Source organism: Rhinatrema bivittatum, chromosome 6, assembly GCF_901001135.1.
Source record: "Rhinatrema bivittatum chromosome 6, aRhiBiv1.1, whole genome shotgun sequence".
Classification (NCBI taxonomy): Eukaryota; Metazoa; Chordata; class Amphibia; order Gymnophiona; family Rhinatrematidae; genus Rhinatrema; species Rhinatrema bivittatum.
The window spans coordinates 262,064,232-262,091,435 of NC_042620.1; the positions used below are offsets into that span (position 1 = coordinate 262,064,232).

Genomic DNA, 27,204 nt, shown 5'->3' on the forward strand with positions numbered 1-27,204 from the left:
GCCCTGCTTGTGGCACCACGTGGCTGCTCTTCGGCGCCCCCTACAGCTCGGCGTCCTGAGAAGCACACAGTCGGTGCCGAAACAGGTAGTGGGGGGGGTGCAAGCGGGGAGGGGGGGGGGGGCGGCAGCACAAGGGTTGCCTAGGGTGCCCAATACCCTTGCACCGGCCCTGCTGACATGGATGACTGGAGGTGAGCCGGCAGCTCCTGGGGACTGCTCTGCAAAAGCAGCCCACCCTGGTTAGCAGTGGATAGAAAATGACAGCAGATAAGAGCCCGCATGGCTCCCCCAGTTTCTGCTCCATTTTCCCTGTTTGCTGTAACATTGCAGACTAATGTTGTGGTGCCAGTTTCTTATCCAGGGGCTCATGCTAACTCTGCTGCACAGTCAGGGAGACACCCCTCGGTTTCATAAATCAATTTAAGAGTCTCCTGAGAACCCTCAGTTGATTCTCGCAACATATCCTTGCCACAAAACCTGCTTTGATCTCCAGCTTTGCCCCTTTGCTTCCCCCTCAGCTGAGGATCTTCTGCACCCGTCCCATGTCTTTCTCAAATCCTGGTATTGTTTCCACACCCACCATCTTTGCTGAGAGAAGCTGTGGCTCCTGAGTCTGTCCTTCCCTTCAGCCTTGTACCATATGTGCCTTTTTGGTGGGGGGAGGAGGGGAAGTGTGATAGCAGCTACCTCATGCTCCCTTTGTACTTTCAGCTCAGCTGCACTCCAGGCTAGGATCTGGCACCATAGGTCATTTGCCACTACCCAGTATTTTTCTCCGATTTCATATCTCCTTCCCAACTTACGAAGCTCAGTCACTGCAGCGAAGGTTCTTGGGTGGGGGCCATATAGCAGACCTGCTTCCAGAACCTGCAAGCATTTTATTTATTTGACTTATCGCATGCTCAATTGTCCTACAGTCCTCCGAGCAAGCAACAATAGAATAAAATAACCATATGCATTGTAAAATAAATGACATATACATCATAAAACTGCCTAATAAAGAAGCAGTCACAGATCTGGCCAGTAGGTGTCGCCACTGTGCATCGACAGACTCCCTTCCCCCAGGGGCTGTGAAGGCCGCCTCCGGCAGCATCCCCAGCGCCAGCCTAGGGAGCAGAAGGCCAACCCAAGAACTGAACCCACATTTCCTCGATAGCATAATGTGGGTGTGCATCTTGGAAACGTGCCCTCTGGTGGCTGGGACCCCACAGGGCTTCCTCCCGCTCTAGCTGATCCCAGAGAGGGAAGAGAGAAAAAGGAAAGCTGGACGTTCAGAGCAAACAAGTTTTATTAAAAATACAGTTTGAAACAGGACGTGCAAATATTCACAAAACACACCCCCGCTTCCCATCCTCTGCCTCCTTTGTCAAGCTTTGACATGTCACATGCTTTCCAGTCTGTGAAGGCCTGAAGCACCGCTTCTGCTCGTCCTGCCGCCCCCACCGCACAGCACCCCCGTCCTTCCTCGCTCTCTGCCCCCGCCCCATCTCCCAGGAGGCTTCAGCGAGCTGCTGCACTGGCCAGGAACTTGCCCAGACTGGATGGATAATCGGTTATGATGCCTGTGGCCCCGAAGTCCCAAGCTTTCTGGAAATCCGACTCCTGGTTCAGGACCCAGAGGTATATCTGTCACCCAGAAAAAAAAAATGTAAACAGTTAAAGCAGAAAACGGGCGAGAAACGTTAGTGCAGCTTTCTAAAAGGTTTGACTGTGCAGCGTGTCTCTTGGTGCGGAAGCTCTCACCTGGATGCCCCTGTCCTGGAGGTGTTTGATGAGAGATTTCCTCATCATTAGCCTGCGGGTGAGAGGAAGACAGAGCGTGAAAGTGGGCAGGGTTGCACCTCCCCCTTACTCAGCAGAGCAGATATAGCCTCAATCAACAGGCTGAGCAGCTCTAAGGTCTGTCTGAGACGGGGTGGAGGGTCACTTTTATCTCCCCATGCTTCAGTGGGAGCAAATACAATACGCAGAATCTTTCTTGGGCGGGTACAATGCTTCCTACTGACTCACTTCTCCATCAGCTTGGCCAGCGTCCTGTTCTGCATGATCCTGCTTTTAGGGAAAAATGTTCTGCAGGGGAAAGAGAGAGAGAGAGAGAAATGTCACTTGGCAGGTCAGGGAGCACCTTTTCCCTGTATCTAATGTCAAAGAGAAGCCTCTCTAGCAGAGATTCTGGGGGTTTGGGAGGATTTCTAGGGAACCGAGTATTTTAAAATCGTGGACAAATTAACAACAAAGGGAAGCATTATACAAAGAAAGGCCAGCAACCTAACACAGGGGGGGACGGCAGAGGCTTAGTTCTACTGTGGGGGAGGGGGAAGGGACGCCTTTTAGCAGGAGATTTAATTAGACTATACAGATCTAGCAAAGGAGCCTACAGGGATCTCAGAGGTCATCACTGTACTGAAGTAGCTACAATAACGACAAAGGGGCAGCCTGTAAGACTGAGGTAGCAGATTTCACCACTTCAAAGCAAGGGACTTTAGACTCAAAGAGCAATACAATTATGGACTAACTTGCAAGAGAAGAAGTTGTGGCTCCCACACTAAACCAGTTCAAAAATAAACTGGATGTTTTCAGCAGCAGAAGATACTGGTGCGGGGAGTATGATATGGCAACATGCAAAGGAAAAGTGCTAATCCAGCAATCCCAAACCGATTTCTAAATATTGCTGTTGGGAAGGAATTATTATTATTATTTTTTACTGCTGCAGAGTTGGCAATTAGAAGAAGGCTGGACTCAATGCACCTCTGGACTTCTTTCAACCCAAACCAACCTGTATAACTCTGTATATGGGGTATAAAGGAGACCCTTTCCCCACCGATGAGGAGGCGTTGTGCCTCCATAAAGGGGCTTCAGCTGTGTCGGTGCATCTGGGACAACAACAAGAATATGGGGAGAGGTGACAGGGAGGGTGCGCTCCCAGGCTGTTTACTTTACAGGTGCAGCAGTAGCTTTCCGATATTGGGAGTGCAGCTCCTCTGCCTGCGTTAACCCTTCCCTCACAAGCAAAAACGCCACCAGGCCAGGGCTTACTTCATTTGTAGACAAAAATGAAGTGAACTGTAGAGGGGTGGTGGGGGGAGGGAGAGAGTAAAACTCTCTCTCTCTTTCACACACAGACGCACACCGTATATACACAAATACACTTTTCACTCTCCATTTCTGCGGGGCAGCCACTCCTGATTTACACTGCCAGTTCTGCTCCGTTTCATCAAGTTCCGGGGAAAATAAAGGTAGCAGAACACCCCTTCTTTGTCATTCTGCCAGAAATTAAGCCCTGGGTAACAGATGCAAGAACAAAAGAGTTGAATTAACACAAGTTCAAAACTTTTGAGCAGAAGGGCCGATCGTCAAGGCCAGGATTGAAGCCTTACTTGCTGGCAGGGCTGCTCACAAGTTGCAAACTTGTGCTATTTCAATTCCTTTTTGTGTCTGTCTGCAGTGTCTGCCTCAAGATCATAGCCCTTCCCCTCCTCTTCCTGGTACGATATCCCCGCCAGGGTTCCACAAGGTTCTGTCCTTCCCCTCCTCTTCCTGGTACGATATCCCCACCAGGGTTCCACAAGGTTCTGTCCTTCCCCTCCTCTTCCTGGTACGATATCCCCACCAGGGTTCCACAAGGTTCTGTCCTTCCCCTCCTCTTCCTGGTACGATATCCCCACCAGGGTTCCACAAGGTTCTGTCCTTCCCCTCCTCTTCCTGGTACGATATCCCCGCCAGGGTTCTACAAGGTTCTGTCCTTTCCCTTCTCTTCCTGGTACGATATCCCCACCAGGGTTCCACAAGGTTCTGTCCTTCCCCTCCTCTTCCTGGTACGATATCCCCGCCAGGGTTCTACAAGGTTCTGTCCTTTCCCTTCTCTTCCTGGTACGATATCCCCACCAGGGTTCCACAAGGCTCTGCCCTTCCCCTCCTCTTCCTGGTACGATATCCCCACCAGGGTTCCACAAGGTTCTGTCCTTCCCCTCCTCTTCCTGGTACAATATCCCCACCAGGGTTCCACAAGGTTCTGTCCTTCCCCTCCTCTTCCTGGTACGATATCCCCGCCAGGGTTCTACAAGGTTCTGTCCTTTCCCTCCTCTTCCTGGTACGATATCCCCACCAGGGTTCCACAAGGCTCTGCCCTTCCCCTCCTCTTCCTGGTACGATATCCCCACCAGGGTTCCACAAGGTTCTGTCCTTCCCCTCCTCTTCCTGGTACGATATCCCCACCAGGGTTCCACAAGGTTCTGTCCTTCCCCTCCTCTTCCTGGTAAGATATCCCCACCAGGGTTCCACAAGGTTCTGTCCTTCCCCTCCTCTTCCTGGTACGATATCCCACCAGGGTTCCACAAGGTTCTGTCCTTCCCCTCCTCTTCCTGGTACGATATCCCCACCAGGGTTCCACAAGGTTCTGTCCTTCCCCTCCTCTTCCTGGTAAGATATCCCCGCCAGGGTTCTACAAGGTTCTGTCCTTTCCCTTCTCTTCCTGGTACGATATCCCCACCAGGGTTCCACAAGGTTTTATTTTGAACGTCTATCTTCCAGGGAAGAATCTGCAGAGTTGTTATCTCTCTACATGTCTGTTATTAAATCCCGGAAGAGTAGTACCAAACTGTCTCTAAATCTTGCTAAAACTAATCTGTTGAGTTTACCGCACTCCACTACTGCAGACATCCCACTATGTTATGTTGGAATAATGTGCTATTACCGATTTCTAATAAGGTAAAAAGCCTGAGCGTCTGGATCAATTCCCAAATTATGCTTTCATGATCAAATTAAGGCAACCATTATATCTGGCTTTTTTTAAGCTACGCTTACTTCGTGGCTTAAAACTGCCGCTCATCAATGCCAGTGACTTTCGCTCAGTCGTCCAGGCCTTAATTCCACCCTCGCTTGATTACTGCAATGTGGTTTATTTGGGTCTCCCTCTGTGGCTTTGAAACCTTTTCGGCGCCTACGGGATGCGGGTTGCTGGGCTGATCTCAGGCTCACCTGCGCGCGAGCACATTTCGCCAGGTCTCACTGATTTGCACTGGCTTCCTTTCCAGCGGGGAGTAAAATAGAAAGTTTCAGTGGTGGTTTCCTCACTTACTCCAACTTAATTCCTTCACATGGGTTAATGCTTTGTTAAAGGTTTATATTCCTATGTGTAATAGCAGAGGGTTGCTGCAGGTCCCGGCTCATAAACAGGCACGGCTTCATGAGACAAGGGTGAGAACCTTCTCCATTGATGCTGCGCTGAGCTTAGGCTAGAGACAAATACTAAAACCTTTAGAGCAGGGCTTAAGACTTCTTTACTTAAGTCGGCTTTTGCTTGACCTTGATGTTCTGTATGAAAATTCACTGAGCTGGTTTGACGAACAATTTTAATGCAGGTTTCTTTTTTTTTAGTGTTATAGTTTTTATCTGGTTTTAATTATGTATGTTTTATTGTAAACTGCCTAGAGTCTTCCACCTTTGACGATCAAGAACTTTTTAATAAACTGTGAAACTGTAAGCTGCAGAATAGGAGTGGAAGGGCTGGATTAGGAGGCAGAGAGGCTGTTCTCTGCTCTAGGATCATCCCCTTCCCTCCTCTTCTCTGTAGGTTGCTTGGGGGGGGGGGGGGAGCAGACCCCCCCCCCCCCCGCTGCTCTGCCTTTTAAGTCTGAAAAGAAATGGCAGAACTGACCCCCCCCCCCCCACCAGCACCACAAATTAAGCCCTGGCCACCAGGCAATGCCGCATGAGAGAGGGGCATTATTTAAGCTGGGAGGCATTTCTTTCAGCTCCACGGAGATAAGTTCACCATTCCGATTAGCTCCTTCCTCCCTCCGCTCCATCCTTTCTCCCATAAGCAGGGGCGGATTCCCGCCGACCACCGGCCCGGGGATTCGACGCCCAGGCCGGCCCAGGAGATGCCACGTGGTCTGCCGAGCGCGGCTCTGTCGCGGCCGCGCTCGGCAGACCACGTGACTAGCGCGACCGGCCCACCGGGGGGAGATGCCCGATCCCCCGAGAGGTCCTCATTTGCCAAAATCCACCATCGCCCCTGCTGTTTGCAAACTGGAAAATATCTGAAGACACGTCTGTGCCATGTGACAAATGAAACCAGGCAAGCGAGCAGCAAAGGGCAGGCCGCAAGGTCCCTCTTTGGCTGCCATTCTCAGGAAACTCGCTCCCTAGTCAGGGAAGGCAGGCCACAGTCCTCCAACAAGAAAAGCAGGAAGTCGCAGTGCTTTAGTTGAGGGAGAATCTCCAGTAGCGGCTGTGACAATAGCACTGTTTCCAGCTCCTCGGCTGGAGTTTCTGGGACTGCATGTAGTGTAAAGACGTATTAGAGACAGAGATGTCCGCCCCAGACATCTACGAAGCAAAGCCATGACACCTCCCCTCGGCCGCCGTGTTTTCGCACCCCCTTCCTCAGTGTCTTACCGGGAAAGGGAATGTGAGGAATACGGTAACAGAATGAAACAGAACGCCTTACCTGCTGATGATAGAGGGCATGACCGACTCCACAAGGCATTCCTGGAGGGGCACGAACGGCAGCAACCCCGTGTAAAAGAGCACCAGCAGCAGCAGCCCACGCGCCTGTGTGAAACTGAAGGGCATGTCTGGATTCTGAGGTGCAGAGGAGACAAGGGTGAGGCCACAGACAGAGACAGAGAGCAGCCACCACGCCGCAAAAAAATAAAATAAAACAAAATGGGTTAACTGCGCCACCCTACAATTCTCTTTAGCCCTTGCCATGTCAAAAGTCTCCACAAAACTGCCTTACGTTCCTGTCCGTAGCCCAGGCACAAGCATCACTGCAGCAGACCAGGGGTGAGATCAGCGCTCATGAGCCAGGAGAGGACAGGAGTCCCAAGACAGGAGATGAAAGGAGAAAGAGGACCGGCGAGCGGTAGAGCTGTTGGGAACTCATTTCGGAAGGAGAAGGGGGGACGGTGTAGGGACAAGGTCTGATCCTCTCCCCCAGCTGTGGCTGAGATCATGCGGTGAGACAGAGGAGACGGGGGTAAGGGTGGAGTCAGGGGAGCATATAAAGCACAGGGAGGGGATGAAGAAGAACAAGATCGAGGAGCAAGGCAAGAAAAAGCACAGCGAGGAGTCGGAAAGTCACAACATGGAGTCACAATCAGAGGGAGGACAGATGGATGCAGAGAGCCACAGGAGGGACGGATGGACAGAGGCACAGGAAGGGGGCAGGAGACAGAGCGACAGGAGAGATGGCACCGGAAAAACATAACCTGGGGCACAGAATGTCACAGAGTGGCCTAGGAACACAGGAGGACCCTCCACTAACAGAAAGCGACAGACCCAGGGCTGAATTCGGGACTTTGGCGCTCACAGGCACTCTTGATGGAAACATAGGATAGCCCTGGGCACTGGCAAGTAGGGGGGAGGGGGTCACCCATGAGTCCCCTGCCCAGGTCCTTCTCTTCTGCACACCCACTCTCCCCTGGTCCTCATAGTTCCCCCCCCCCCCCTGCCCATTCGCTCCCTGGCCCATGACAGCAAGGAAAAGAATTTAGCAAAGAGCCTGTGAGCAGGTGCACCTTTACAAGTCCTGCGGCAACCCTGTCCCCTCCACCATACAGGCTTCCTGTTACTATGCAAACCATGCAAAAGGGTGACGCCGCTGCAGAGCCTAAGAGTGCGCACCTGCTTATAGACGTCATGCTACCCTTCCACTGCTGCCATGGGCCAGACCAGAGGAGAGGAAGGGAGGCATGGAGCCATCCACATCCCTTCTGGCTTGCTTCAAGTTCAGAAACAGCACTGGAGAAGGGACAGGCCTGGATTTCTCAAGAGACATACTAGGCTTATGCTAGGCTGGCAAAAAATTCTGAGGGGGGGGGGAGGGGCAGGAGGCTGGCCACCTTCCAGCTAGGATGAATCTTACTCAATCGAGAACATCCCTCTGCTTCCTGATCCAGCCCCTCCCATCTTAGACAGCTGCAGGAAACAAGAAGGAGGGGATGATTCCGGAGCAGATACAGCAGAGCAAAGAAGAGCTGCTCTGCTCTCTAATCCAGCTTCCTTCCCCTTCTGTCACGCAGGGGCAGGAGGAGAGAGATGAACCTGGAGCACAAAGGAGGATCATGTTGGGGAGGATATGAGGGGAAAGGCTGAGTGTGGATCATTGGGGGATAACGACAGAGGCTAGGGGATGAGAAGAGATTGGCTGGAGTGGGGAGACATGTGTCTGTGTGTGAGAAAGAGGAGAAAGGGAACAACTGTTTGCTTGTGTGAGAGAGAAGGGCTTTGTACCAGACGTGTGGATGCAAAACTTGGGGGGGGGAGGTCAGAGAGGGAATGCAAGAACCGGAGCATGGTAGGGACACCTGCCTCCCTCCCCCCACCTCCCCACCATTTAGATCCTCTCTCTCTTGATCTCTTATTCTTTCCCCCAGATCCTGGAACCTCTCTTCCTTTCTACCTCTCCCTTCTCCCTAGTTATTGGAACCTACCTCCCAACCTTTCGTACTATATCCTCCCCTCAAACTCTTTCATCTTCCCCCATCCCAAATTTCTGATCTTCCTCATCTTCTATCCTCCTCATTTTCGGTTCTCTCTCCCTCTCCAGCCCCATCCCAAATCCTCTTTCCTTCTTTCACTCCTCCCCCATCCCCCATCTTCTCACCTTCCCCTCACCCCATTTCTGGTCCTCCTCCCTTTCTACTATTACTACTATTTATCATTTCTATAGCACTACTTGACATATGCAGCACTGCAGAAATACACATAAGAGACAGTTTTGACTCTATAGAGTTTACAATCTATTCAGAACAGAAAAACAGGACATACAGAGTTTCATATGTTACAGAACAAGATTAAAAAAACAAGGGTATGATCAGGAGAACCAGGGATTAAGATTTAAAAGTAACCGCTGGACTTGAATAAGACCAGAGAAGGAGCCTGAAGTCTGTTCCAGGCATAAGAACATAAGAACATGCCATGCTGGGTCAGACCAAGGTCCATCAAGCCCAGCATCCTGTCTCCAACAGAGGCCAGTCTGGGTGACAAGCATCCGGCAGATCCCAAAAAGCAGAATCTATTTTTTGTTACTCACTCCTAGGGATAGTGATTGTTTTCTCTAGTCTACCTGGCTAATAATGTGTTAATGGACTTTTCCTTCGCAATGTATCCAAACCTCTTTTAATGTAATCTTTATTATACTTTATCAACATTAACATGCCCAACAATTTGAGATAAAGAAATAGCTGGTTGGTTACACTAAAAAAAAGGTAGCTAAGTAGAACAAAGAAAACATTTTGTACTGTAATCAACCATTTTTAGACCATACCAGGGAAAGAAAAAATTTGAAATAAATCAAAAACAAGTATTTTTCTTATGCTAGGGTTGAAGAGAGATTATGAATCAGACACCTTTAGAGAGATCCTATTCTGAATGAATCCCTCTAACTGTGCAGGTTTCAAGAATCTAACTTAACAGAACATTTACAGGCAAACTGTAAGAGAAAGGTTGCTCCCAAGTTAAAGCTAGGACTCGGCTTTAACTGGAGAAACATTTATCTTCTTTGTTGCGTTTCTTAGAAACATCAGGAAAATTAGCGATTTTTTTGACCTAGAAACATTTTCTTTTAAATGAAAGAAAGGTTTGAGAGTCCATATCTTGATCAGGTTCAAATGCAAAGCTCGCCAATAATGTAGCTCTTTCCTTAACTTCCTCCTAAAAAACCTGAGAGCTCTAAATTAGACACTCCATGAGGTACCCCTGGAGAAAGATGACTTGCATCTCACATTGGCAATAATATGCCAAAGCTACAGGGGAAAGAGATTCTTTAGGGACTTTCAGCAAATCAATGTAAAATTTCCTCAACATTTCAATAGTTGACACAAAGGAACGCTTGGGAACGTTTAAAAAGTAAAGATTAGATTTCCTAGAATTATCATCTAGATTTTCCAGCTTACAATGGATCACCTGGTTGTCTTTAATCAGAGCTAAATCCAAACTAAACAAACCCTTAATTGACTTTTCAACTTATTCCAATTTTCCTTCCTGTTCCTTAAATTGTTGAGCATGTACACTAGTTGTATTAGACAAAGCACTGACTTAAGATAGTGCATTATCCATCTTGGAAGTCAAAGACTTCTCTAAACCTACAGCTGCGGGCCATAAAGTCTCAAGAGTGATAACTGCAGGTTCCACTAGCATTGGGGCAACCAGGAGATTACCTTTTTCCATACCCCTTGCTGGGATCTCTCCGTCAGAGAGAAACTGCAGAATAGATGCTACCTCTGCTCTCCGGGGTAATACTCCCCTTTGTTTATACCAAGTCTCAAAGATTCTCCAGATCCTGGCATAGGAGATAGACATTTTTCTTGCTTTCAGCAGTGTTGCAATTACTCGACTCGAATACCCTCTCTTGCTGAGTCTGTTCCTCTCAATAGCCATGTGTAAGCAAGAACCAAATTGGGTCCTGCATCACCACCGGCCCTTGCCTCAAGAGGCTTTTGCTCCACCCTGAATCTGATCAATTCTGCTACGTTTAGTCTCATGAGATCCACATACCATGGTCTTCTTGGCCAATTTGGTGCTACTAGGATCACCTGTCCGTGGTGGTCCTCTATCCTTCTGAGTCCTCCCCACCACTGGCCATGGGGAGAAGACATACAGCAATACATCTTTGTGCCATCTCTGAGATGGTGCATCTATTCCCTGGGATCCCCATTCTTTCCTTTGGCTAAAAACTTGCTTGTCTTGGCACTTTTTCTGATTACCATTAAGTCTCATTGAGGTCGCCCCCAACAAATCTACCATTTGTTGGAAAGATTCCTCTGCCAACTCCCACTCCCCTGGGTCTAAATCTTGTCAGCTGAGGAAATCTGGTTGTACATTGACCATCCCTGCTATAGGCCTGATTTTAAAAAGCATTTACTCAAGTAAGTAGACTTTTGAAAATTGCTACAATATATGCCATTGAATTGTCCAAAGGATTAACTTGTGTAAGTGCACTTTACTCCAGTAATTGGCTTTTGAAAATTGCTATGATAGTAAGTTACATTTACACGTGTAAATCCTTTGAAAACTACTTCCTATGTGAGTTGCCCCTCTGGCCACCTCCTTCGCTACCTGTGAGCTCCTTGGCTGTTCACATAAACTACTGTTGTGTCATTGTCGGACAGAATTCTGACCGCCTTGCCCTCCAGCTTCGGTCCAAAGTGCAGAAGCGCTAACCTTACTGCCCTGGTCTGTCATCTGTTTATGGAATATGACCTTTCTTTCTTTGACCAGGGTCCTGTGTCACCTGCCCCTTGCACTGCACCCCCAATCTATGTTGCTGTCATCCATGATTACTATGATCCACCATGAAGGTTCCAGGCTGGAGCCTTTGGCCAGATTGTCTCTCTCTAGCCACCACTCTAGGCTCTTTCTTCATTGATTGCTCATTGGTAGCTTCCTCTTGAGATCTTGGCATTGCAGGGCCCTGCTGGTCAACAGGGACTTTTGCAATGGCCTCATGTGAGCTCTTGCCCAAGGCACTGTTTCAATTGCAGCTGCCATCGATCCTAGTATCTGTAGATAGGCCCTCACTCTGGGAGCTTTGGAGATCATCAGCAGCCTTACTTGTTGCTGAAGCTTGTTGCTCCTCTCTTCTGTCAGTGTTACTTTCTCTTTCTGAGTGTCAAATTGTGCTCCAGGGTAGACAAATGATCGGGAAAGGTGCAGGTGGCACTTGTCCCTGTTCACAACCCAGTCCAGCTTCTCCAGCACCTGGAGAACTCTGTCCTTCACTTGGTGCCCCTCCTGTAATGAGTCCACTCTTATCAACCAATTGTCTAGGTATGGATGGACCGCAATCCCTTCCTTCCACAGGAAGGCTGCCACTATTACTGTTCTGGTTTCAGACTGTGCATACTGGAATTTTTCCCAGGGGCTCTGACCTCGGGGCTCTCACTGGGGTCTACACTGGGAGTTACCTGAGGGCTTATCCAATGTAAACACAATTACTGGGATTATACCTGGGGGCTTGAACCCAACAGCTTATTCTCTATACAAATAGCCACATACACTTTGATTCAGTACATCACAGTTCCAGGTATTTAGGATAAGAGCAATAAGAGGATAGAACAAATAAAATCAGATCATATAGAAAAATTAGTTGCAGATAATAATTGCTAAATATATATAAAGCTTACATGTTTCCAAAGGATCAGCCTGTACTATCACGTCCAGAAACACTCTCTCTCTCTTTAGCTGTTATTATTCCTTATACACTAACGCCCGAATTTTTGAAGCCTGATGTGCATAAAATCCGGGAGATACACACGTGTGCCGAGAACATTTTAGAAACGGGCCATTAGACACTGTCCCAGGATGGTTCTAATTGATGGTGGATGGCGTTATATGTTAAAGAGGGCATAGCTTCGAACACGATAAAAGTTCTGTAAGACTCCAAAAGGTAGTGTGGAATCTTTATGGACTGAAAATCCATATGAGAAGGGGAATAAAATAGCAGTGGGGGTGTACTACCATTCACCTGAGCAGAATGAACAGACAGATGATGAAATGCTAACAGTAATTAGGGAAGCTAACAAAATTAGCAACACAGTAATAATGGATGATTTAAATTACCCTGACATTGGCTAGGTAAATGTCACAGTTTAACCCTCAGCTGTGCACACAATTTTTGTGAGCAAATTTTACTGCCGATGCAGCAAGAAGTTTTGCACACAAAAAATAAAGCATGTGTACCTCAATGTGCATTTAAGTTAAGAGCCCTTGCATGGAAATTCCATGCTAACAATAGCATTAGCTATTACTTCCCAATGCAGTGTGCTGGCTTATCTTGTGTTTGCTTGGTGCTGGAAACTTAACTCCTAGTCTGTGTGGTGTAAAGTTTCCAGGGCTAATAGCCTGTAGGCGGAAGCTGAAGTTCTGAGCCAAAAGCATTTTTGTGTGCATAACTCATACTTTATATGTGGAAAACATGATTTGTGCACATAAACCATATTTTGGTGTGTGCAAAGCCTTTTCTTTGCGCACATTTTCCAGTTTGTGTCTTCAGAAATTGTTTCTGTTTTAAACGATAGGTTACAGATTACTATCACAGATTTGTAATTTTATATTTGAATTCTTTTAGGACTCTGGGGTGGATGCCATCTGGTCCTGGTGATTTGTTACCTTTTAGTTTATCAATTTGCTCTATTGCATCCTCCATTATCATAGAGATTTATTTAAAAGGTTTATAGTCTAATCTACCAAACTAAACAGATAAAATCACATTCCTGATAAAATATAACAAAATACAATACAAAGCACATAAAAATTCAAGCTCTCCTCACTTCAGAAATATGCTCAACACATTCAGCAGAATACAGTCATATCATAAGTCTGAGAAAACTCTAGAAATACCCAATTTTTTTCACCAAATGCGTGCACAATGTCTTCAGTTTTTTCCTAACGATTCTGAGAGACTGCTTAGCCCTTAGATCACCAAGTAAAGCATTCTAACATATGGGACTAACCCATGAAAACATTTGTCTGCAAGATTCAACTGTGCAGGCGGCACACAATGAAGGCATATTGCCCAGAAGATCTAAGTGGATGAGAAGGTTTGTATGCCTTCCACACAGCATTTAGACAGATTGCTCAGAAGCATCAGCATAAAAAAAAAACCATTTCAAGTGTGGGTATGATCTCAGTATCCTCCTCAGTAAAGACCTAGGCAAAGAATTCATTTTCTGCTATTTCCTGTCCTCCCTGAGCACCCCTTTTAACCCTCAGTCATCCAGCAGCCCAACTGACTCCTTTACAGGCTGTTTGTGTTTTCTTCTTAGGAATTGCTTCTTTGACAAGCTTCTTCTCAAAGTCTCTCTTGGCCTTGTCTAACTACCGTTTTACATCTGACTTGCCAGTGCTTGTGTGCTTGTCCATTTTCTTCATTTGGGTCTGCTTTCCTTTTTTTTTTGAACAAAGCCTTTTTGGCATTAACTGCCTCTGACCTCACTATTAAACCACGCTGGCAGCCATTTGGTCTTCCTGTAACCTTTTTTAATGCAATGGATAGGGAACCCTCGTTTTTAATTGTTATTGTATTTCAACGTTAGAGCAAAAAAAAAAGAAATCAGAGGAAAAATTACTTTTCCACTGATTTTTCTCCTGTGTATTTTAGCAAAGTAATTTTTCCACTGATTTTTTTGTTTTTGTTATAACATTGAAATTCCCAGGCAAAATAAAACAAAAACTAAAAAACAGTAAAAACAGTAAAAGGCTCGGGATACAGGGGCGAAGAATATGCTAATGAGGGCCCGCAGTAAAAAGAGGTGCTAGGGACACCAGCGTATCCCTAGCGCCTCCTTTTTGACAGGAGCGGCGGCTGTCAGCGAGTTTGACAGCTGACGCTCAATTTTGCTGGCGTCGGTTCTCGAGCCCGCTGACAGCTAAGGGTTCGGAAAATGGATGCTGCCATAATTGAGCGTCTGTCTTCCGACCAGCAGGCCGCTGGCCGATTTAAATTTTTTTTTTAAATTTTTGATTTTTTTTTTAAATTTTGGGGCCTCCAACTTTCTTCTGCTTTTCTGTACACTTCCCCGGCGCCAGCAGAAATTAACGCCAGCCTTTGGCAGACGTTAATTTCTGAAAGTAAAATGTGCGGCTTGGCTGCACATTTTACTTTCTGGATCGCGCGGGACTAACTAATAGGCTCATCAACGTGCATTTGCATGTTGCGGGCACTATTAATTTCGGGGGGGTTGGACGCGCATTTTCGACGTGATATTACCTCTTACTGTATAAGGGGTAAAAATAGTGCGTGGAAAACGCACGGCCAAACGGGGGCTAACGCGCTCCACCGGAGCGCACTGTACTGTATCAGCCCGATAGTGAATGACGGCAGATAAAGACCAAATGATCCACCCAGTCTGCCCAGCAAGCTTATGCCAGTACCTGCTGCACTGTGCAGGTTACCCCCATGTTTATCAGTTTACCAGACCATAAAAGTCAGGGCCCTGAGATGTTGTTTGAATCCAATTTCCCTTAACCATTTGCATGGAGGCAGAGAGCAATGTTGGAGCTGCATCAAAAGTATCAGGCTTAGTGATTAAGGGTAGTAAGCGCCGCAACAGCAAGTTTCCCCCATGTTTATTTGTCCCCCAAACCATAAAAGTCAGGGCCCTCGTTTGTTGCTGACTGAATCCAATTCCCCTGATGGGGCTTGAACTGCTGCCTGTTGACATTTGGGGCATTTATGTTACCTAATGAGCTGTTCTTGCACTCTTCCCCAGCACTCTCCTGCCCCCCACGCCATAAATCAGTCACATCTCCTTGACTTGTGCTCTGGGGCGTCTTCTATCTCCTCCCGCACTGCTGCCCTCAGCTGAGCCCCAAGCCCTGGGGTCACAGAGAGCTGAGCTATGGCTGATTTGGCCTCTCCCCTCCTCCTTGGTGAAGCTGGAGCTTACACATCAGAGCAGAAAAGAATTGCCCTGCTCCCCTCTCCAGCCCCACCCCTCCTGCTCCCCGCATGCCACTGCTGCCCGACGAGGAGGCGCTGGGGTAATGCACAGCAGGGCTTTCCAGCGTAATCCCAGGTCTGCGAATCGGACGGAGAACTTCAAAATTTGGCGAGGGAAGCAAATTGCTTATGTCGCCCTTGCTGAAATCCGGGCACGGACAGACCCCCCAAGACGAGCGAGGACCCGATCGCCTTAGCCAACGGACTCACCTCCCTTCGACATTTCTTCATGATAGTGCTGCTGACACTGGCCCAGACTGTTCTGTCACTGCGCTGGTACCGCTTCACGAGGTCCGACACCTGAGAACAAGGATATGGGGGGGCGTGCAGAAGTTTTTAATTGAAATGCGGGCACGCAGATGGGTGCGCAGGAACAAACTGGGCATAGAAACCCCCCTCCCCCGTTCCTCATCGTCCCCTTCCCATATTCCCCAAAGGGGCCCACATAGCCTAAGTTTCTAAACTGCATTGGGGGACCTTATTTGGGCCAGGACTGCGGTACCGAACCCTGAATGCATAAAATTAAATAAATCAAGGGGAAGAAGGGAGTCCATTACCTTTTTAATTAACTCCTCGCTATCCTCCTTGATCTCAATGTTAACTGGCATGTGAGGGAACCTCTGGAAGACTTCTTCCAGCTCTGGGATGCGCCGGTCACTGCCAGTGGAGAAATGACCTTCAGGAAAAAGGAGAACCAAGTCACACGGCGAGAATCCCCTGCGGAGAACACCTCCTGTCGGAAGCAGGGCAACATTTTGTCTGTCTTTTGTCTTCCCAGAATGTTATATGATTGCCCCCTTTCTCCCTCAGTGCTTTCCCTCTTTTTTTTTTTATATTCGACTTAGGGGTGGGTTTGGTTCAGCTTCTCTTTGGCCCAGGGAGACCTTTCCATGCTCCAACCCTCTCAGTTCTGAGGAAACTCCACTCCTCCTGCACGATCATTGCCCCCTCCCAAGGCTGGGGAGAGCGTCTCCTGCGGTTACCAGGGAGATTTTTCCAGTCTCTCCATTCCCAGGGACCTCCTGCCTGCTGACGTCGCTATTCTTTGACCTCTCCGGCCAGAGCAGGCCTGTCTTGCTACGTTTCCAGTTCCTCCCTGTCCCTTCGCCCTTTCCTTGCGCTGGGACTGCAGTTAGTAAGTCTGGTGCCAGCACCCCAGGAATTAACGGGTAACCTCTAGCACACTACTGTGAACAAGCGTGAAGAAAACTGTGGGGAATTCTCTAATAATGAATTCAGAACAGCAAATTACATTTATCTTATCGATTTCTTATTCATTTCATATATTCCTGGAGATTTTAGTTCGGTCATCATGTGCAATGTCGTGGTTTAAGAGGAAAGACAACGTGAGCAGACAAACTTTTATTTAATGGAAATGCTGTAACATTTATTTAATATTTTTAGTCCAATATATTTTGGCTGTATCGATCATTTCATGATTGTGCATTATTTTCTTTTAGGGTTTTTTTTTTTTAATTGAATGGAATTAACTAACACATACACACATAAATACATAAACACACACACAGAGAAACATAAACCATTTAAACATACACTGGAAAGTAAGGTAAATGTTATCACCTTACGAAAAAAGGCTCAGAATTAAGAACAGATAACACACGCAGTTGCCTCCAGCACCAAACTGAAGATGCCATCCAATCCCCCATACTTGGGTGCTCTCAGATTTCACTTAGGGAATGCACTGTTTAGTATTTACTGCTCCAGCTCCTCCCTTTCAGATCGCATGCAGGTTACATGAATTGTGCAGGGTTTACTGCTCCAGTTCCTTCCTTTCAGGCTGCACGCAGGGAACATGAATTGTGCAGGGTTTACTGCTCCAGCTCCTCCCTCTCAGGCTGCACGCAGGGAACATGAATTGTGCAGGGTTTACTGCTCCAGCTCCTCCCTTTCAGGCTCCATGCAGGGAACATGAATTGTGCAGGGTTTACTGCTCCAGCTCCTCCCTTTCAGGCTGCACGCAGGGAACATGAATTGTGCAGGGTTTACTGCTCCAGCTCCTCCCTTTCAGGCTGCAGCAGGGAACATGAATTGTGCAGGGTTTACTGCTCCAGCTCCTCCCTTTCAGGCTGCATGCAGGGAACATGAATTGTGCAGGGTTTACTGCTCCAGCTCCTCCCTTTCAGGTCACATGCAGGGTACATGAATTGTGCAGGGTTTACTGCTCCAGCTCCTCCCTTTCAGGTCGCATGCAGGGAACATGAATTGTGCAGGGTTTACTGCTCCAGCTCCTCCCTTTCAGGTCGCATGCAGGGAACATGAATTGTGCAGGGTTTACTGCTCCAGCTCCTCCCTTTCAGGTCGCATGCAGGGAACATGAATTGTGCAGGGTTTACTGCTCCAGCTCCTCCCTTTCAGGCTCCATGCAGGGAACATGAATTGTGCAGGGTTTACAGCTCCAGCTCCTCCCTTTCAGGCTGCATGCAGGGTACATGAATTGTGCAGGGTTTACTGCTCCAGCTCCTCCCTTTCAGGCTCCATGCAGGGAACATGAATTGTGCAGGGTTTACAGCTCCAGCTCCTCCCTTTCAGGCTGCATGCAGGGTACATGAATTGTGCACGGTTTTACAGCTCCAGCTGCTCCCTTTCAGGCTCCATGCAGGGAACATGAATTGTGCAGGGTTTACTGCTCCAGCTCCTCCCTTTCAGGCTGCACGCAGGGAACATGAATTGTGCAGGGTTTACTGCTCCAGCTCCTCCCTTTCAGGCTGCACGCAGGGAACATGAATTGTGCAGGGTTTACAGCTCCAGCTCCTCCCTTTCAGGCTGCACGCAGGGAACATGAATTGTGCAGGGATTACTGCTCCAGCTCCTCCCTTTCAGGCTGCACGCAGGGAACATGAATTGTGCAGGGTTTACTGCTCCAGCTCCTCCCTTTCAGGTCGCATGCAGGGGTACATGAATTGTGCAGGGTTTACTGCTCCAGCTCCTCCCTTTCAGGTTGCATGCAGGGAACATGAATTGTGCAGGGTTTACTGCTCCAGCTCCTCCCTTTCAGGCTGCACGCAGGGAACATGAATTGTGCAGGGTTTACAGCTCCAGCTCCTCCCTTTCAGGCTGCATGCAGGGAACATGAATTGTGCAGGGTTTACAGCTCCAGCTCCTCCCTTTCAGGCTGCATGCAGGGTACATGAATTGTGCAGGGTTTACTGCTCCAGCTCCTCCCTTTCAGGTCACAAGCAGTGAACATGAATCTGTTCTGCTTTGCAGTTTCTACTCCAGCCCCATCCTTTCCCCTTCTGTGTCAACAAGCTACATGTGGGAAGAAACAGGAGGGGAGGGGCTGAAGCAGACCCAGCTCAGCAATCTGTGATCACAGGATTTGGGAATCAGCTGAAGGAAATGCTGGGAAGAGGGAAGGAGACATTCCAGAGCACAAGTCAGAGAAGTGTGAGTGATTAATAGAGGGGGAGGGAAGGAATGCTGGAGTCAGGGAGGGGTGAACGTTAAGACTGCTAAGATCATCCCTGGAATAGGGAGAGAGAAAAAGTGTGGATCAGCTTGGGGGAGAGGAGAGAGAAATTAGATACATATTCTCACCCAGGGCTTAATTTGTGAGGGGGAGGGGAACGCAATTCCTGCACTTCTTTTCAGGCTTAAGAGGCAGAGCAGCGGGCGTGTTATGCTCCAGCCCCTCCCCTCCAGGCAGTCTGCAGGGAAGAGGAGAGGAAGGGGTGAGCCTGGAGCACACAGAGAAGAGAACAGCCACCCTGCTCCCTAATGCAGCCCCTCCTCCCCACCACTTCCCCTTCTGTATTTCAGGGAACAGAAGGGGAAGGGATCATATTGAAGCAGACTGCAGAGCAAAGGATAGACACACACACACACACACACACACACACACAAAGGTTTGAATTAGCATAAGTCTGGAAATTGTGAGCAGTAATGCTAATTGTTAAGGCTTCAACCCTGGTCTTGCTGAATGACACTACTGCTCACAACTTTCAAATTTATACTAATCCAACCACTGCCGGTCCATTTTTGTGACAATTACCGGTGGCTTAATTTCTGGCAGAACAACCCAGAACATTGATCTGCTACCGATTTTCTGGGACCCAAGAAAGCAGAGCCGGCAGTGCACCTCAGTTCCGGCTCCGCTGAGGAATCAGAAGGGACCCAGTAGTTGCATGGATCACGTATGGGCCTCCCTGGCCCCTTGGAGGAAGCAGAGCTGCTTATCCTAAGACACGGGCAGTCGCATGGCTTTGATTCAGGTGTGTGTAGGTGTGGGTATGTGAGCCAGAGACAGTTCACACCTGCCCCTTCTCCTGCCCCTTTGCACAGGTCAAACCCGGGCCCTGGCACCTCCCATCTCACCCCCTCCCCTTCTATCTACAAATGAAGTCCTATTCCCCACCTCGGGCAGTCTCAGGGTGATGATAACTCAGAAAGTTCCCAGGTCTGCTGATCCCGTCTCCAATGCCAGCCCAGAGTTTGAAGCAAGCCAGTGGGGATCCAGTTGGCACTGCCCCCTCCTCTCCTCTGGCAGCAATGGAAAGAAGTTAGCATGGGGCCTGTCATCAGGCTCATAGGCCCTGCAGCACCCATCCCCCCCTTTTGCATGGATTTCCTTAGTATCAAGAAGTCTGCAAGGAGGAAGGGGCAATACCCTCACAGGGCTTGTGAATGTGCACCTGTTCACAGCGGCAGTAACTTCTTTCCATTGCTACCGTCAAGCAGATGTAAGAGGCAACCAGGACCTGGGGGTGTAGTTGTACAGAAGGGGAGGATCTGGGCAGGGGCACCATGGGGAACCCCCTCCCTCAACTCTCCAGTACCCAGGGCCCTCATCCACTTCCATTGCTGAGTAGCCATGGGCACCGAAGCCATAAATCTGGCCCTACTTTGAAAAGTAAGATACTTAGAATTACTTGTAATTTTTCATTGTTGTTTGTGTATACAACATGCTTGAACTTTGCGCATACATGAAACACTTGACACACTATTGCTAATTTTTTAGCTCAGGGATCCACAAATTTAGCTCTCAAGGGATACGACCCAGTTGGGTTTTCAGCATTCCCACAATTAATATGCATGAAGTATATTTGCAAACTGTGGGTGCGATGAATGCCAACAGATCTCAAGCACATTCATTGTCGAACGCCTCAAAACCAAACTGGTTTGCAGACCCTCCAGGACTGGATTTGGGGACCCCTGTTTTAGTGGGGACAAACTGCAAGTAAGCTGCTCTCTTCATAATATACGAGTTTTACGTTCTTAGAGTCCTTTCATCTTGAGTTGAATCCCTCCAGAAAAGCGTTCAACCAGAGTTGGCAAAACGTGTCTGAACCCTCCCCTCTTTAAACCCTGTGCTGCTCAACGCACCTGGGTAGAAGGTCACCTCCAAACGTTCCTTGTAAGGCGGGAGCTCCTGCCAGAATAAAAGAGAGAGAATGACTGAACTGATTAGTGCAGGGCGAGCGAGATCGTAATCCAGAGATAAAAAGGATAATATAGCAGGGTGTCCTCACAGAAAAGGGAGGTGGCAGTCTAAATTCCTCATCAAGCAGGAAATGATATTGAAAACTGGGAGAGGAGAAAAAGGTTGGAGCAGATTATGACACCATAGAAAACACAGGTGGAGTTCAACAACCATTACGTGCAACCTTGCAGAAAAGACATTGACCTGTGGTACCCTATGACACCGTAGGAAAGGGGCAGAGCTTACCGAGTAGTTAAGGTCACTGATGCGGATGTTGTGCCCTGACTGCCGCAGCAGGTTGAGATCATGCGATACCACCACATGCCCATCTTTGGTCAGGTGACAGTCCAGTTCCAGTAGGTCTGTGCCACGGGCAACCGCGCTGAGGAATAGGGGGGAAAAGCAGTGAGAAAATGACCCAGTGCAGGAGCAATTGGCAGAGTCCTCTCGGCGGGCTGTGACATTATCTAAAGAGCAGAGCGCCTGCAAGGATCATCTGTAGGGTTAGGAGTGCAGGCTAACACATCATCCATCAATGGCCACCATATACATGATAATAACCCCGTGTTCCTTCCAAGCCCCTCCTGGCATTCAAGATCTTCCCTTTCCTTTCCCTGAGGCCTCTCTGCCCAGACTAAAAATATCCATTTGAAACAACAGGGGTGGAACCCCAATCTCTTCTCCCCTCAACCCCTCACAGACAGCGTAGACTCACTCACTTTGTGAAGGCCTCCATGGTGCTTTCTATCCGCTCCCCGGCTCCTGAAACACACATAGATACATAAAGCCATCAGCGACCCCTCAAAGCCACTGGTGTCTCTTCATTTGTCTTCTGGGGCACCTCAGGCTATTCCCTGTCTCCAGACTGCCATCAGTGGCACCTTTAGAGCTGTCCGCGGCTCCTCACTCTTATTAGTGGCTCCTCAGAACTATGAGGGTATTCTTAACTGCCTCAGGGAGCCCCTCAAGAGTTGTCAGCACTTTCTCAGAGCTGCAGAAGTAGCAGATGAAAGACTGGGGGGGTGGGGGGTGGTAAGGCTGAGTGTGTACGAGCGTAACAGTGGAAGAAATAAAAGAAAAGAGGCCTAGGAGTAAGACCTAAAGAAGAAGAAATAGAGGCAAAGGTTAGGAAAGCTAATGTTTTGACCATAGTACTGCTGCTTTAAATCCTTCCTTTCTCTGTCTGTCTCCCTCTGTGTTCAGTTTAGACCTCTCCCTTCCCTTCTTCTCCCTCAGTTGACTGCTATTTGTATTCTGCCTTGCTGTGACAGCCCTCCCTGGTTGCTGAAAGCTCCTTGGAAAGAGATTACGTAAAGGATAGTAACCATGGAGATGGGAAACATTCACTCAGAACTAAAATGGCCAGGGATTAAAGGAACACATATTTGCCGCTTACCTGTCCAAAGCAGGAGCCAGGATCCTGCCAAGAACCTATGCTGGGACTGTTGTGCTAGTGAGAGAGAAGCTCCCTGCCTCTGAGGCATGAAGATACACACCACCATGCTCTGATGCTGGGAACAGTGTGTGAATGAGAGAATCTGGCTCTGTGGTGGGGAGAGACCCTGCACCGGGCTCAGATATTGGCAGTAGCAATGAAGATGCTCGCTGTCTCTCAGGTGTGCTGATGCATATGTTGTCTTAGTGAGAGAGAGAAGCTCCCTGCCTCTGAGGCATGCAGATACACACCACCATGCTCTGATGCTGGGAATGGTGTGTGAGTGAGAGAACCTGGCTCTGTGGTGGGGAGAGACCCTGCACCGGGCTCAGATATTGGCAGTAGCAATGAAGATGCTCGCTGTCTCTCAGGTGTACTGATGCATGATATGTTGTCTTAGTGAGAGAGAGAAGCTCCCTGCCTCCGAGGCATGCAGATACACACCACCATGCTCTGATGCTGGGAATGGTGTGTGAGTGAGAGAACCTGACTCTGTGGTGGGGAGAGACCCTGCACCGGGCTCAGATATTGGCAGTAGCAATGAAGATGCTCGCTGTCTCTCAGGTGTGCTGATGCATGATATGTTGTCTTAGTGAGAGAGAGAAGCTCCCTGCCTCCGAGGCATGCAGATACACACCACCATGCTCTGATGCTGGGATCGGTGTGTGAGTGAGAGAATCTGGCTCTGTGGTGGGGAGAGACCCTGCACCGGGCTCAGATATTGGCAGTAGCAATGAAGATGCTCGCTGTCTCTGAGGTGTGCTGATGCATGATATGTTGTCTTAGTGAGAGAGAGAAGCTCCCTGCCTCTGAGGCATGCAGATACACACCACCATGCTCTGATGCTGGGAATGGTGTGTGAGTGAGAGAACCTGGCTCTGTGGTGGGGAGAGACCCTGCACCGGGCTCAGATATTGGCAGTAGCAATGAAGATGCTCACTGTCTCTGAGGTGTGCTGGTGCATGATATGTTATCTTAGTGAGAGAGAGAAGCTCCCTGCCTCCGAGGCATGCAGATACACACCACCATGCTCTGATGCTGGGAACAGCGTGTGAGTGAGAGAATCTGGCTCTGTGGTGGGGAGAGACTCTGCACCGGGCTCAGATATTGGCAGTAGCAATGAAGATGCTCGCTGTCTCTGAGGTGTGCTGGTGCATGATATGTTGTCTTAGTGAGAGAGAGAAGCTCCCTGCCTCTGAGGCATGCAGATACACACCACCATGCTCTGATGCTGGGAATGGTGTGTGAGTGAGAGAACCTGGCTCTGTGGTGGGGAGAGACCCTGCACCGGGCTCAGATATTGGCAGTAGCAATGAAGATGCTCACTGTCTCTGAGGTGTGCTGGTGCATGATATGTTATCTTAGTGAGAGAGAGAAGCTCCCTGCCTCCGAGGCATGCAGATACACACCACCATGCTCTGATGCTGGGAACAGCGTGTGAGTGAGAGAATCTGGCTCTGTGGTGGGGAGAGACTCTGCACCGGGCTCAGATATTGGCAGTAGCAATGAAGATGCTCGCTGTCTCTGAGGTGTGCTGGTGCATGATATGTTGTCTTAGTGAGAGAGAGAAGCTCCCTGCCTCCGAGGCATGCAGATACACACCACCATGCTCTGATGCTGGGAATGGTGTGTGAGTGAGAGAATCTGGCTCTGTGGTAGGGAGAGACCCTGCACCGGGCTCAGATATTGGCAGTAGCAATGAAGATGCTCGCTGTCTCTGAGGTGTGCTGATGCATGATATGTTGTCTTAGTGAGAGAGAGAAGCTCCCTGCCTCTGAGGCATGCAGATACACACCACCATGCTCTGATGCTGGGAATGGTGTGTGAGTGAGAGAACCTGGCTCTGTGGTGGGGAGAGACCCTGCACCGGGCTCAGATATTGGCAGTAGCAATGAAGATGCTCGCTGTCTCTGAGGTGTGCTGGTGCATGATATGTTATCTTAGTGAGAGAGAGAAGCTCCCTGCCTCCGAGGCATGCAGATACATACCACCATGCTCTGATGCTGGGAACAGCGTGTGAGTGAGAGAATCTGGCTCTGTGGTGGGGAGAGACCCTGCACCGGGCTCAGATATTGGCAGTAGCAATGAAGATGCTCGCTGTCTCTGAGGTGTGCTGGTGCATGATATGTTATCTTAGTGAGAGAGAGAAGCTCCCTGCCTCCGAGGCATGCAGATACATACCACCATGCTCTGATGCTGGGAACAGCGTGTGAGTGAGAGAATCTGGCTCTGTGGTGGGGAGAGACCCTGCACCAGGCTCAGATATTGGGAGTAGCAATGAAGATGCTCGCTGTCTCTGAGGTGTGCTGGTGCATGATATGTTGTTAGTGCATAGGATAAATACTGTGGATCCCTAAAGACTAGAGGTTGGAAAGGAAGAAAAGGGTGCATGGGGGTAATCTGCATGAAGCAGCAGTTAGTACCCTTAACAGAAGGCAAGGGAATTATTACGTTTAACCAATTAGCCTTAATGCTTTTGATGCAATGCTACATCTTTCTCTGCTTCTATGGCGAGGGGAAAAAGGGGGAATTGGATTCAGACGGCAGCCACCACCGGGCCCCGACCTTTACAATCTGGAGTACTGATACGCAGACATCAGGGGAAAGGCACAGGACTGCTTCTATGGCCAAGTCCAAAATCAAAGCACGTTCAAGCAGCACTGTCTGAATTATCAGGAAGACGGCTCACCCCCTAAAAATGCTGCTGGCAGTAAATTTGTTATGGGTATGACAGCTGCTTGGTTTTGATTGTAAATATTACTATCCTTAACATAAATGGCTTGGGGGTAACTGACACCAAACAGCAGTTACTACCCTGAAAAGAAACCTGGGCATAACCTGCAGGGAGCAGCAGTTACTACTATCAGACTGGAGGGACCATTTGGTCTTTCTCTCCCGTCTTTACTGTGCTACTATATGTTATCCTCACAACCTGAATGGTAGGAGAGGGGCAATCTTCCTGCCTTTTCAGCTGCTATCAGCCCATGCTAGCATTTCAATCACTATTTAGCTCCCAGGGAGCTTTGCTTCTTGGCAGCTGCTTCTCTCGCCCACCCTTAGTTATGGCCCTGATGCTCAGGACCCCAGCTCAGTGTAACAGCCCAGGCATACACCCAGGGCCGGTGCTGGCTTTTTTGCTGCCCTGTGTGAACAATGACTGTGCTGCCCCCCCGTTCATTCATTCTCTGTCCCGGGCCCACCACACAAAAAACACCCAACTCCCTTCAGTGATACAAACTTTAAAAACTGACACCATCCCTCCCCCGAACCCATGGCTGGTGTCCTACACGAACCTTACAGCCTTGCACAACTCCCTTCTCTCCATTCCACACACACAGTTAAGAGTTATGCATTTATATTTTACATGAAAAATATCAAAGTACAGTATTCTGAGATAAAAATATCACTTACATTATATTTACATGCACTGCTGTGATGCCAACCAGAAATCCCTGCAAAACATACACCAGGAACCCATATGGTATTAGGTCTATTGTGATGTGTGTTGGGTGTGGATTTGACCCTCTGAAAGCCCGAATACACTAATACACTTCGTTTTAGGAGAATGCCTCACCTCAGTCACATATGCAGAACATAAACAGACCCTCACCAAATACAGAATAGAACAACCATAAAATAGAAATACAAACACGCAGACAAAAACTGAACTGGAAGCCACAAGAAGCCAGACTCTCTATGCAATGCAACAGTGAAAAAACAGAACTATCACCATTCTTCAAATACAAACAATAAAATCAAGAAATAAAACAAATACATAATCATAATACTAAAAACATAATAATAATATTATTTAAAAACTAATGATTAAAAGATCAAATAATTAAAAACTCATATACAAGTTTTTTTTAACTGTCCCAAACACCAATAAAATATTTCAAAACAACAGACAAAGCAAATAACACCTGAAAAATAAACTTTGGATTTCCAGATGCCCTGAAATTGTCATGGATTATCAGGCAAAGAGTAACTGGGATAGTTGTGCACACATATGCTCTCTCACTCGCCCACAAACAAGCATACATGCTCTCTTTCACTTCCTTCTCTTGACTTAGCAGGCAGCAGCAGAGTCTCCTTCTTCAGCCCCAGTGGCCAAGGGAACGACTTCCGGCCATGGGGCATTGGATTACTTCTTGCAGGACGTGCCCCTCTTCCTCCTCAGCAGCGTGGCCCCGCCAAAATCAACGGCGTGGTCAGCACTGCCTTAGTAAGTGTAAAAGCAGCGCAGCCCTTGCTTTTTCTTGGCAGCATGGACCTCATTCTTCCACCACCGGTGGGATCGGGTGCATTGGTGGCAGCACGGGATTCTCCCTGCTCCCGAAGCCGCCCCACCGAGTGTGCGCCACCCCATGCAACTGCACGGTTTGCACACCTGTTGGTGCCAGGGCTGCGTACACAAGGCCAAGTGTAAGATTGCAGCATCCATAGGCAGAGGACCAGGTGCTGCCCTGGAAGCCGGAGAGCAGCAGCAGGAGGCCCAGTTTTTGGGCACCTTCAGAACTGGGCACCTTAGACCGGTGCTTCTCAACCTTTCATATTTCATGCCACACTTTCAAGTCTGCTCAGTCCTTGTGGCGCAGCAAATTAAATTTTGCATAATTCTCGCTCTCCCCACCCCCCTCATTGAGAAGAGGAGAGTAGCACTTATCTGTGTGTGTCTCGTTTTGCCAGCTTCAACCAGTGCTGTGAGCTTACAGGGCATCGCACATTCAGGCATCAGATTGAAGCTGGCATAGACGCACACAGATAAGAAGTGCTGCTCTTCTCCTTCCAGTGGAAAGCAGGGAGAATAAGAATTTGGTGGGTGAATCTGGGACACTCGCTCCCTGTAGTGCAAGTAGTGAGTGAGCAGTTCATTTCGGT

The 27,204-nt window shown here is 48.6% G+C and overlaps 1 protein-coding gene across 2 annotated transcripts in view; it reads right to left on the bottom strand.

The window, feature by feature from the left end:
- Positions 1-1,270: 1,270 nt before the first annotated feature.
- The window catches only part of GDPD3 (glycerophosphodiester phosphodiesterase domain containing 3), a 32,701-nt gene continuing 6,767 nt past the window's right edge, over positions 1,271-27,204 (bottom strand). For both annotated transcript variants that reach the window (XM_029607009.1, XM_029607010.1), the window contains exons 2-10: positions 21,608-21,650; positions 21,135-21,270; positions 20,792-20,837; positions 16,006-16,124; positions 15,659-15,748; positions 6,452-6,585; positions 2,011-2,070; positions 1,744-1,795; positions 1,271-1,626 (exon numbers count right to left, since the gene is read on the bottom strand). In XM_029607009.1, coding sequence (XP_029462869.1) covers positions 1,501-1,626; positions 1,744-1,795; positions 2,011-2,070; positions 6,452-6,585; positions 15,659-15,748; positions 16,006-16,124; positions 20,792-20,837; positions 21,135-21,270; positions 21,608-21,650 — 806 coding nt within the window. In that variant the 3' untranslated portion in view covers positions 1,271-1,500. The remainder of the gene's footprint in view (positions 1,627-1,743; positions 1,796-2,010; positions 2,071-6,451; positions 6,586-15,658; positions 15,749-16,005; positions 16,125-20,791; positions 20,838-21,134; positions 21,271-21,607; positions 21,651-27,204) is intronic.